The sequence below is a fragment of the Camellia sinensis genome, chromosome 6 (assembly GCF_055761805.1).
Source record: "Camellia sinensis isolate YWXY chromosome 6, ASM5576180v1, whole genome shotgun sequence".
In the NCBI taxonomy this organism is placed as follows: Eukaryota; Viridiplantae; Streptophyta; class Magnoliopsida; order Ericales; family Theaceae; genus Camellia; species Camellia sinensis.
In genome coordinates, this window is record NC_138966.1 from 162703682 (window position 1) to 162716855 (window position 13174).

At 29.0% G+C, this 13174-nt stretch overlaps 1 protein-coding gene across 1 annotated transcript; it reads right to left on the reverse strand.

Moving 5' to 3' along the window:
• Positions 1-273: 273 nt before the first annotated feature.
• Positions 274-4382, reverse strand: LOC114295056 (cyclin-dependent kinase inhibitor 4). The gene is made up of 3 exons (XM_028239239.2): positions 3589-4382; positions 1369-1572; positions 274-927 (listed from the first exon to the last, which is right to left on the reverse strand). Exons 1-3 carry the CDS (start codon positions 4050-4052, stop codon positions 858-860), a joined length of 738 nt encoding a protein of 245 aa, XP_028095040.1. The 5' UTR covers positions 4053-4382; the 3' UTR covers positions 274-857.
• Between the last annotated feature and the right edge of the window lie 8792 nt (positions 4383-13174).

Here is a 13174-nt window from a genome sequence, read left to right on the forward strand (position 1 = left end):
TCATCTAGTCTCTCAACCACCTAATAAAAGCAAATCAACATTATCTCTAAATGTAAAACGTTTTTACTATAAATGTCATTGAACGAGTGAACATTACATCCATAATGTCCCATACTACTCTAGAATAACTATCATTAACAACATCACCAACCATTCTCACAAAGAGGCTAAGAAACTAGTAGGTCAACCAAGGGCATGAAAAATAAACAAGCCAAAGATTAACCTGCACATGACATAAGAGATGACAAGTCATGACACCAAAGACAAAAACCATTAAGAGAGGGAAATGGGTCATTTTTATTCCAGAGAGTTTCCATTGGTACAAGACAACAAAAGGAAGATGAAATTACAGGACACAATACCAAAACCGAAAAGAAAAAAAAAAAAAGTAGAATTTCTGTACCATCTAAGACTAAGACAATGACCCAATTCACTGAGCTTCTAAAACCCTAAAAACCCTTTTCACATTTGCCGGATTCCAAGGAGGTGGGCCCCAGTAAATGTGGGACCTCAGATTACATTTTTCAATGTCGAGACCAAAATCCTATATGGTGATCCGAGAACACCTAATAATTACTCCTCCTCGCGATGATCTGTTAGACAAAGGACCTTCCTTGTATTTGTTATGTTAATGACAAGCTTTGTTATGTTTACACAGATCATTAGTCTACACTTCTAACCATTGACAGCCCTACTTCTCTTCTCTCTTTACAAGTAAAGAAAGGTGACGGAAAATGGAAAATAAGCTAACCTCCATCACCATGAAAGCAAAAACAATCCCTGCAACTGTTTTTAGCTACGCCAACGATCAGATTGGGAATTTGCAGGAAAAGAAAGTCTTGACGAAATACTAACACCTATGGATCCAGCTTCACCCAATCATAACGTCCAGGGAGGGGCTCATCGTTCACAGGATCAAAGTTGTACCTGCAACAGAGAACCATATGGGAAGGCATAAGCAAATGGGGATGCATCACAAGCTATGAAGCACACACCTCTCTAGAGATCACGTATCAGTGTATGACACGGACATGGGCTGGTCATGGTCCGGACATGCGTCGGACAAGCTAGGGACACGTTGCAGGCACGCTATGTCCTATATTTAAAATTTTGAAATAGCATATCAAGGTTAATAAATTTGATGAGTACAAACATTTGACATAGAATAATATTAAAATATATGACACGTAATAAATATATAAAATTATATATTTTGCATGTGTCCCTGGCGTGATGTGTCCTGCATGTTTAAAAAATTAGCGTGTCCACATGTCTGTGACGTGTCGTGTTTCTTTATATCACAAGCAAGAAAAGCCAAAAAAAATGAAATCATGAACAAAAGACACTAAGAGATAATGGGTTGAGTACTTCTCAACAAATTGTTGTTGTTGCTGTTCTTCTGCACTGGCAAAGAACTTGTCCATTTCGTGCGATGTTGGGATGTTTCTTTGCAAGGAATTCTGCACTCTCGTGTCCGCTTGGGGAGAGCTAGTAGGCCTAGTAGTCGAACCAGGGGTTCGGATGCTCTCTGGATCTCTTATCAAACTGCAAGGTGTGCTTTCCCTGGTGCTCCTATCAAAGAGAACATGCACTTCCCTTTATGATCAAATAAATCTTACTAACAATGCAATGCAATATCAAGAGAGAGAGAGAGAGTGGGACTGACAGAAGAAGATAAAAAGCTATGAATAACCCGTCTCTTGCGCAACATGAAAACTGATAATAAGCTTTCAGAGCTGACATTAAAATAGAAAGAAATTCATGGCCTTCGGTAGTCATGGATCAAAGGCTTTCATGTGTATGTATCATCAATCTTTTGATCCTTTGCTCCAATTAAGCAAAGAACCCCACATATACAACTTGAAAGAAATAATAGGGCCCTACCAATAATTTATAGTTATGCAATTTAAAACACCACAACACCAAATTTATTGGCCATATAGCGTAGCATGTGTATGTATATATATATTTCTTCTGCAATACCATTAAGGTAGTAAAAACTAGTTTCTGATCATTTGCCATTTTATACACCAGGACGAAACAAAAGGCCAAAGAAATATGTTGGCATCAGTTGCCACTTAGAGAGAAGCACAAAAGAATAAGAATCTTTTCATAGCTGAATTTAAATTAGTTTCTCTGAGATAACAACCTTTTTCAGCTAATCTATATTTCAAGTACCAACCATAGCTAATCTCTTCCCAGAATTTTAAATAAAACCACAAGGAATGCAAATATGAATGTGTACATATATGTATTTATTCGATATGTAAAACACAAATACCGAATAATAAAACCACGGATGTTCTAGAAACAAGAGCAAATCAAATAATGGCAATATATTCATAAATAGTCACTACAAACTAAACAACCAGGAGGATTGAGTAGAAAATGAAATGGGAGCCTGATAGTGAACCATCCTATTTATGGAACAAACTGTTTCATTTCAAGATCCAAAATAATTTTCAGAGGTAAACCAAATTGTGCAAATGGAGCCTGATAGTTTCACCAGAACACCAATGTCTTCATCTTATTTTCCCTCAACCGGAGCAGGAAAGTGATATATAGATAAATCAAGAGAATTCCTCTCTCAGGATTGCAAATTTCCACTGCAAAAGTCATAAATGAAAGCGAAAAGCATGAACAAATAAGAGAAGAAGAGTACATATAAATCCATGACAATTTGAATGCACTTCATACCAGACGATAGAAAATAAAAATAAAAATAAAACACACAAAATAATATATAAGTTCTTGAAGGCTTTTATAAAATAAATAGAAAGAAAAAGGAAAAATTGGAAATTATTTTCTCAGCAATAAAAACAGAAGATATCATATAGAGACTGTAAAAAATAATCATAATTATAAGTCACACAATTAGTATCTTTCTTCCCAACTTTTTCTCAGCAACCAAACAAGGCATGAATAGGTCTCCCACATGGCTCCCCCCGTCAGGCTAAAAGAAAGCAATTTAACGTCTCTAGTCCTGGACAAAAATGGCTAAACAACTTTATTTCTCTCATTTTCTGAGCCACAATATTTTCAGGGGACGTGATTGACAAAAATGGAGACTTTAAACAAACAAACAACTATACCAACCGGCATACTCCAAACAATGGAAATCCAAGATTCAAAATTTTGTAGTTTTTCTTTTCACACATTTTCTCAGCAACCAAACAGAGCATGTAAGAAGGGGCCAAATTAAAACCTAATTAAGAAAAATAAAAAGAGGGCTGGAAAAAATAAAATTAAAATTAAAACCCATTCACCTCCTTCAAACCACCAAAACGTCTTTCCTGGCCCACGAAAATTAGAAATATATATATATATATATATATTAAATTTCAATTCTCTTTTCTGTATTTTCTCCGCAACCAAACACACCATGAACAAACCCAGTTAGCGACAAGGACAAGACAAAACCGTCTATCAACAGAGAGAGAAAAAGAACACCAAAAATTTCTCCAGGATCAAAATTTGTCTTCTTGTTTTTTTTTTTTTTTTCCTTTCTTACCTAACTTTTTCTCAACAATCAAACAGACAAATACAGAGACTTCAAACAGCCAAAAACCAATTGAATGAAAAACCCACCTCTCTCTACCTTCAAGTTCCAACACATTTTCTCCAAAACAAACTTCGACACCCACATCAACATTGTTGTTGTTCTGATTTTCTTCCTCTTCACCCCCAACTTTCTCTGCTTCCAAACGACTCACCTCTTTCTTCCAACAATCATCCGAAACCGACTCAGCCGACCCAGAATTCACAGAACCCAACCTCGTTCTCGAATTCGGGTTAGATTTCGCTACACAACTCTCTTTAGGGCTTTGCTTCTGTCTCTTCGAATCGCCGGTAACCGGAAGTGGGGGTTTCTCGAGTCTCCGGCTCCGGAGCTGGAGGTAAGAGCCGTCGGCGGAGGAAGCCTCCGCCGGCGATTTCTGGAGGCGCTGGAGAGCTAGGGTTTTGGCGCGGGTCCGAACGCCCAGAGAGGACTGGGCTAGCTCCATGAGAGCCACCTCCCCTGCTGTCTTTGCCTTCCTCATGTACTTACCCATCTATCTCATCAAGGTAGGGAGAGAGAGAGAGAGAGAGAGAGAGAGAGAGACAGGTGTGTGTGGATATACAGATGGGAAGAGCAGAGAAGCAGAGAATCTAGAGAGAGAACAGGTGGGGGAGAGAGGGTGTTCTGGGTTTCTGTTGTTGGTTAGGGAGGAGAGAGGGAGAAGGGGGCAGTTTGCTGTTGTTTTTGTTAGAGAAAGAGAGAGAGAGAGAGAGAGGGGTGAGGTTGTAACTTGCACTGTTGGTTTGGAGAAGAAAGGGAAAGAGAGGAGAGTTTGGGGGATTTGATTTGAGGGAACTGAGTTGTACTTACCTCAATTTCTCACGGGTTCTTGTGACGTTTCATACTCCCTCTGTCCCAAAATATTAGTCCCTTATTCCATTTTTCATTGTCCCAAAATATTAGTCCCTCTTCAAAAATCAAGTACAAAAATAATATAAATTTCCTATTTTACCCTTCTTTTAAATTAATAAACAACATAAAAAGTACAATTATGCATTGATATTCTCAAAAAATGTACTATCAAAAGGATAATTTTGAAAAATCAACTTTTTTCAAATGCAATAATTGTACTACCAAAAAAAGTTGGATTCCCCAAAAGGGACCATTATTTTGGGACGGAGGGAGTATTTATCATGACAAATATTAGAGATATATTTGTTTATCGTAGATGATGCGTCATTGCCAGAGAGACACATTTATCATAATTTTTTATCTTTATATATATATATATATATTAGCTTATCACCAGTGTTATGCACGAAATAATTATAAATATTTATATTTATTATTAATTTTTTTAATATATAAATTATGTTTTTAAAGATTTTTTATAAAAATAATTTAACAATCTTATCACTAATTATAGTAAATATGAGAAATTAAAAAAGTTACTGCAGTAACTATATACGGGATGCATCTATAATTATTTGTATGAGGGGATTTTAAATACTGATCAGGAATTTTGATCAAATCAATAAATGCAGACATGTGAAAAGACATGTACATTGAAAAAAGTTAATAAATGTTGATCAGATGATTTTGACCAAATCAATAAATGTTGCGTTTTTTTTTTTTTAAATAATTTTTTTTTAAAAAAGGTTACTACAGTAACTATACACGGGGTATATCTATAATTATTTGTATGAGAGGACTTTAAATACTGATCAAGGATTTTGATTAAATCAATAAATGCAAACATGTGAAAAGACATGTAGATTGAAAAAAGTTAATAAATGTTGATCAGAGGATTTTGACCAAATCAATAAATACTGAATTTTTTTTTAAATAAAAAATTTAGAAAATTAAGGTTATGATATATAATATATATATATATATATATAGATTATAAGATAAGAAAAATAAAGTGCTATCTTATTATAATATAGGAGATCTTATAAAAAAAAATGTGTAGACATGAATGCCCTCCCATCTTATTGTATTTACAACTATCTATATATGTGAATTGTGATTTTTAAATGTTTTTTTTTAAATGTCTTCTTTTTTTTCCTTTTTTTATATTATATTAAAGTTTAATATTTTGATAATAATCATGTGTTGGACTTTTCAAAAAATTAAATATCTTTTTTTATTATATTATATTAAAGTTTAATATTTTGATAATAATCATATGTGTTGGATTTTTCAAGAAATTTTTTTTATGTTTGTTCTTAATGCATTAAAGTGTTAGTATGAGAGATAATAATCATATGTGTTAGGACTTTTCAAGGAATTCATGTGTTGAATTTCAAAGAATTTTTTTATGCTTGTTTTTAATGCATTAAAGTATTATTATGAGGGTAAGGCTTGGGAGTTGTTAGATGTTAATAAATGCTAAGATTTTTTTTTTAAATAAAAAAATCAAGAAATTTATATTGAGAGATTGGAGCTCCCACAAGACTTGGTGTTAAAAATCCCATTTTGGTTAATATATAGTATAGATATATAGATATAGATATATATATATATATAGATAATATAATATAAATAAATAGATGTGTTGAAATTTTCAAGGAATTTTATTTATGTTAGTCTTTAATGCATTAAAGTTTGATTATGAGGGGGGTTTTGACCAATCAAAAATGCTTTAGACCACTAATTAGTGGTAGCTCTAATGATGTGGCAGTGGGTCCCACCCGCTGCCACATGTGTTTTGTGCCTTGTTTTTTTTTTTTTTTTTTTCAATTGCCACCTCACTAGTGGTGGGGTTAGTGATGATAAATTAGTGCTCTATAGCATTGCTCTTTGACCAATCTCTCAAAAGACATGGGGATGCGGAGAAATTAATAAATGCTGAGATTTTTTTTTTTTAAATCAAAAATTTAGAAAATTAGGATTAGGATATTGGAACTCCCACAAGCCTTGGGGGTTAAAAACCCCCTTTTACTTAATATATAGTATAGATATATAAATAGGGCACGGCTTTTGTTCAGTCCTTAATCGGATTGGACTGTGCTTTTGAGCTCGTGGGGGTTTATTACGGGTCCCGTTTTGATAATTTGAACCGTTCAATATGTAAAACAAGCCGAGTACTATATGCCTGTAAAAAATCACATTAATCGGACATCGATAGTTATGTGATCAAATCAGTTTTGTATAAAAAAAATGAACGGTGAATAAATTAACAGTTGACAAAAATCTGTTTTGATCACATAGTTATCGATATCCGATTAACGTGATTTTTTTTTAAAAATATAGTACTCGACAAGTTCTACACATTGACGGTTCAGATTATCAAAATGGGACCCGTGGTGGGCCTCCACGGGCCCAACAGTACAGTCCAGTTTAATTAAGGACTGGACAGAAGCCATTCCCATAAAAATACTCTAAATAAATTACACTTTATTTTTTTAATTACTCTAAAAGTTATTTTTTGATAAAATTTATCTCTAAATCCTATCTTAAGAAAGGGTGATCTCATCAGTCTCAAAAAAATTTTATAAATCAATTAATCCAATTAATCCTATTAATTTTGAAATATAAATTAAATATTTTATTTAAAAATTAAATTTACTGTTATATTTTTATTTCTATTATGTTTCTTCTTCTTCTTTTTTTTTCTTTTATACTAGAAAAGTAAGATAAAAAGGCTATGAGAATCAAATTTATGTTGATTGAAATGATTGAAAATGTAAGATTTTTCAAACATTTTAAAAATATAAAAATAACTTGAAATATTAAACTTTACAGACATTCCAAATAGATATAGGTTTCTTCAAATATTTCAAAATGAGTATAAAAACTCTTTAGTAACCTTCGAGTAAATATATAATTTCAATCTATAATACTCAAACGTAACATTCTAACATAACACTCTAAAAAAATTCCTTAGTGTAACATTCCAATGTAATACACACAAAAAATTCTTAGTGTACTTTTTCCAAACGTAATACTCTAATATAACACTCTAAAAAAATGATGTAGGATTTTTCAAATCATTCGAAAAGGGTATAAGATTCTTCAAACCATTCTAAAAGGGTGTGGGATTCTTCAAACCATTTCAAAAGGAATACAAATTTTTTTTAATAAGTTTTGGATAAATGTATAATTTCAAATTGTAAGTGTTACGTTTAGAAAAAATACATTAAGTAGTTTTTTAGTATTTTTATGTGTGTTACATTGGAGTGTTACATTTAAGATTACGTTGATTGAAGTGTTATGTTTAGAAAAAGTAAACCAATAAATTTTTGTGTATATTATATTGAAGTGTTACGTTGAGAAAATTTTAAAGTATTACGTTGTTATATTTGATAAAAGTACACTAAAGCATTGGTTTGGTTTTCCTCCAAGGCTATATAATCACAAAAAACAAAAAAAAAAAAGTTAAAAAATCACAAAAAGACAAAAAAGCTCCGAAAGTACCAAAATATCTCATATACAAACAAAAAGTCAAAAAAGTATCATTCTATACTAAGGGCAATTTTATCATTCTAAAGCTAAAAAGTCAAAAAAGCCAAACAAGAATACCAAGCGACTAAAAAGGTTTCATGCTAAAATAGTCAAAAAAACCAACTAAAAAAGCCAAAACCAAACGACACTTATAGTGCGAATTGCCCAAATGACTAAAGAAGTGTTTTAGTGAGTTACATTAGAATGTTATTAAAGTGTTACGTTCTTATTCGTAATATGGAATTTGTTCCAAATGAGAGAAAATTCAAAATCTCTATAGTGTGAATTGCCTAAATGTATAATTTTACATTTTGAGAAACCCACTTTTATACCTCAAAAATTAAATCCAAATGCGTAAGTGACTACTTTTTTGTGTAATTTCTATTTTAATGGGACTTTTGGGTTCATAAGAAAAAATTGAGGACTAAACACTTCACAAGATTATGTTTTGAGATTTATTGGTGTTCCACCCTAATTTTTATTCAAAATTAGACAAAAAAATAAAGCATTGACAATCATGTAACATAAAAATATTTTATTATATATATAACTCACACATCTGACATAAATTTAAATTTTAATATAATAATATATTTTTTATGTTATGTGATAATTAGCCTGATAGATTTTGTCAAATTTTAAGCATTAATTAACTCTAGAAGTAAATTTTAAAAAATTTAAAATATGAAAGGTTAAAGTGAAAAAAAAAAAAGAAAAATCAAAGATCAAAATGAGGAAATGTTCAAATATAAAAGCAAAGTGTAATTAATTCAGAAAGACATTGCTATCTCTTCACCTAAAAAAAAAATCTCTGTTTTTTCACATAAAAATGTTAACCAAATATATACTCATACTATAAGGTCCTGTTTATTTTGGGTATAAAAGAAGGGATGGAATTAGGATAGAGGTTGAACTGATTTCATATTGTGTTTATTTGTAGATTTGGGAAAGGGATTGAGATAGAGAAGGGGATTAGGTTGGGCCTTGGAAGGGGGATTGGGATGGAGGAGGTGAATGTGGTATTAGAAAAATAGTCTGCCGAACTATAAATTTTATTTATTTATAACATGTTGGGTATTTTTTTTTTAAACACTAATATTTAATTTTTTATATTTTTTGTTAAGTAAAAATCATTTTTTTAGTTTTTTTTGGAAATTTTTTTATTTTTTGTAATTTTTTACATGTTAGGCAATTTTTTTGAACATTAATGTTTAATATTTTTGTATTTTTAATTTATTTTATTATTTTATATAAAAATAATTTAACAATCCTTACACTAACAACTATAATCAAAACAAACACAATTTTACTAATCGCTTCATTATTAATCCCCTTATTATTACTCCCCTCACTATAAATCTTCTCCTGCTCCTTCTCCATTCTACAATCGAAAACAAACTGCCTAAGAGTTGCTTTGAGGCCTTCACTTTAGTTGGTAGGACTACTTTGGATTAATGTTTTTTCATAATTATGTAAAGAAACTTGGTTAGTTATGAAATATGAACCTATATATTTAGTTGTTTTTTTTTTAATTATACAGAAGATCTTGATCAGTTATGCAATATAAATCTTTTGATTTTGATAATTTATTATGTGAGTGTGATTTATTTACAAATATTTTTTTTTCATATTTTAGTTTTTATTTATACTTTTTAATGCATCAAAATTAGATACATTTAAAAATTAAAAATAAATAAATAAAATAATGAAAAAAATTTCATTAAAAATAAATAAAAATCTGAAGAAAAAATGCACATTCACACAGTTTTTTTTTTCAAATTTTATTTGTTTTAATAATTTTTTTTAATAGTTTGATATATTAATTTTGCTTTTTAGATGCATCTGGATTTAAAAAGTAATAAATATGAAAAAAAAAATCATTAAAACAAACGAAAATTTGTCTAAAAATAATTTTTAAAAAATCAAATCAAACAAAACAATTTGTTAGAAGATTTGTATTTTTGAAATTTAAATTTACCATAATAATAGCTCATGTCTTGCACGGGTATAATTTAAAAAAAAAAAAAAAACCAGACAAAATAATTTGTTAGAATATTTAAATTTTTAAAATTTAAATTTATTACAATAATAGCTCGTATCTTGCACAAATATTTTATACTAAGTATATATGAGAGATGTTACAATGTGCACCCTTAAAAAAAGTATATATGATATGCCTTTTATAATTTTTTCACAAAATTTCATAACTTAAACTCAAAATGTCATAATTTTTTCACTACAAAAGTTATAACTTTTTTAACTGAAAAATGTCATAATAAAATCTCAAAGAGTCATAGCAAAAATCATAAAATGTCATAACATTATCATTCCTAACTTTATGATGCACATCATAAATTCACTATTTATAATTTTATTATAAAAGTTCATAATACACATCACAAACAATCATAACGTTCATCATAAAAAATCATAACTTTTTTTTATAATGTGCATCATTTAAAAAGTGCATATTATAAATTTCTCAAATATATATATATATAAGTTTCATATTGGATTACATGCCTCATTTATATTTATTTATTAAAAATCAAAATATTATTATTATAATTTATAATTGCGAAGATACCATGATGACATTATTCTAATGTTAAATTTTTTATAATTGTTTTACACATATTACTAATTTTCTTTTTTCACAAAACGTTAGTGCGATTTCACGTGTAAATGAATATTAAAATAATAATTTAAAAGCATCAATTTAATGTAACAAGTGTTTATGACCTAATAAAAACAATAGTTATAAGATATATTTACTAATACTGTATTTGGTTGGGAGATTTGAGATAAAATTTAAAAAAAGAAATAGAAAAAATAGATGAAATGTGAATAAAATATATCTGTATTTCACTTAATTTCACACACCTTTTTCTTTTTCTTTTCTAAATCTCTTCTCAAATCCACCAACCAAACACAGCGTAAGTTATTTATCTTTATATTGAGTGAGTGGGAGATAAATTGATTTCATTTATCTCTTGTAGCATAATTTTATTGGTCAATAATGCCACATGTATATATTATTTTGGTTAAAAAATTATATCTTTATCGATATTGTTAGTATAGGTTATGCACGTTCTTCAAAAGAAAAGAAAATAAATTATATTAAGAATAATGTTTGGTGACCCGAATTTTGTGGCTCGAATGGTCCGAATTCTGTAAAACAAACCAAAACGACGTTGTTTTGAATGTTTCGAGTCATTCGAGCCATGTATTTTCGAGCTACCAATCATTACTGTTATATTAAAATCATAATAATGAAAAAAGTCAGAGCATGGATGAAAAATAAGTAGTAATAAAATAAATTTTAGCTCTTTTAATTTATACTATGCTTTTTAAATATGGTATATAAATTATTAATACATGCAATTGGGTGTAATTTGTTTGATCATTCATCACTTTATCAATGAAGTTTTGGTGTTTATCATTATAGTTGATTATTTATTCTGATAATTGATTCTAATTGTAATTGAACTTGATTTTTTTTATATTATACATAAAATAAAAAAATTAAAATAATATATGTGTAGCGTGTAAATTAAAATGAAAAAGAAAAAAAAACTAGAATTCTGCCCTAATGACAAATGTCAACTATGACCCTATAGACAACTCATATTCAAATTCTCTCGCCAATCTTTATACTAAAAAAATTATTCAAGATAATGTACAAAAATTACACTTGTGTTAAAGAAAAAAAATTAGGAAAATTTACCCATTTTCATATGATAAAATGTTGATCTATTCAGTTCTAAGAATTTTCTTATGAAGTAATTAGTCTTTTTTATTTTGAAAAGTTGTATTAATTTGATTTGGTACCATTTAAGTTTAAGTGAATATCTTTTGTCATTCATTTTTCCAATTTTCTGATCTATTTTTGGAATGAGAATGGAAATGTGAGATGAGGAATTTTTTTTATTTTTTATTATTTATTTTTTTTTGAGGAATTGGTGGCTGAAATGGTGGTTGTTAAGCGTGGAAATTTATATTTCTGTTTAGTGTGATTTTCTGGTGTTACATTGGATTAGAGTGTTACGTTGGATTGGAGTATTACATTAGAATTCTATATTTTGAAAAAGTATACTCAGGAGTTTTTGTTCATTACATTGATTGGAGTGTTATGTTTGAAAAAAATACATTAAGAATTTTTTTAAAAATGTCACGTTGTTATGTTTGAGAAAAATATATTAGGAAGTTTTTGAATGCATTATATTGGAGTGTTACGTTTGAAAAAAGTATATTAAATAGTTTTTGTGTGCTACATTGATTAAAGTGTTACGTTTGAGAAAAGTAGTAACGTATTTTTTTGGAATGTTACGTTGTTACAATTGAGAAAAGTACACTAAAGATTATTCTAGTGTATTTACATTAAAGTGTTACGTTTTTTGAAAATATACTAAAGAGTTTTTTAAAGTGTTACGTTTAGTTATTTCAACATTATGAGAAAATCTACATTTGTCCCTCAACACATAACACATATTTATATAGGGTTTTTATATAATTCAGACTAGAATGAGACCTTTGAGTTTATAAGAAAAAATAAAAAACCAAATAATTTATATGATCACTATTCAAAATTTATTAACACTTCACCTAAAAAATTATAAATTATAATTATTCAATAGCAAAACTTGTCCAGTGACACGATAATTTTGCCATAACCTTTTTTTTTTGGGTTTTGTTTGTAAAACTTGATAAAAAAAAATGTAAAATAAAAAATAATTATTAAAATGAAAAGAAGAAAAAAAAAGAGAAGGGACAGTAATTTTAAAAAGATGCATACTAGAGAAATATGTGAACAAATGAAAAAATTGAATTTCATATTTAAAGTACTTAAAAATTAAGGTTGTGTTTTGTACAACTCTGAAACGTTAGTTCCAAAGCTGATTTGATCAGGGCGTTTGTTTACAAATTTCAAAAATTAATTCCACGTTTACTTTCGAAAACGCGATCGAATGCGAGAAAATTTTTGCTAAATGGTCGTCTCACCAGTTGTCCGGCCGGTTGACCGGAACAGTGCTTTTTTTTTTATTTTTGTTTTTGCAATTGACACATGTTAATTTTTATATATTCAATAAAACATAGTTTCCGAATTTTTTAAAAAAATTTATGAGTTTTAATAGAATTTTGAATTGTATTTTTGGTTATGAGTTATGAATTTTTGTATCAAATATCGTGTGTCACATCGAAAATTTTCCACTAAATTCAAAACTCTTT

Bases quoted from the DNA above. Each gene is read 5' to 3' on its own strand.
- LOC114295056 (XM_028239239.2), bottom strand. From the start codon at position 4,052: ATGGGTAAGTACATGAGGAAGGCAAAGACAGCAGGGGAGGTGGCTCTC. The intron at 1,573-3,588 runs GTGGGTTTTTCA...TCTCTTTGATAG, and splicing joins GAACTTGAAGGTAGAGAGAG to GAGCACCAGGGAAAGCACAC. The intron at 928-1,368 runs GTACTCAACCCA...TCTCTGTTGCAG, and splicing joins CAACAACAATTTGTTGAGAA to GTACAACTTTGATCCTGTGA.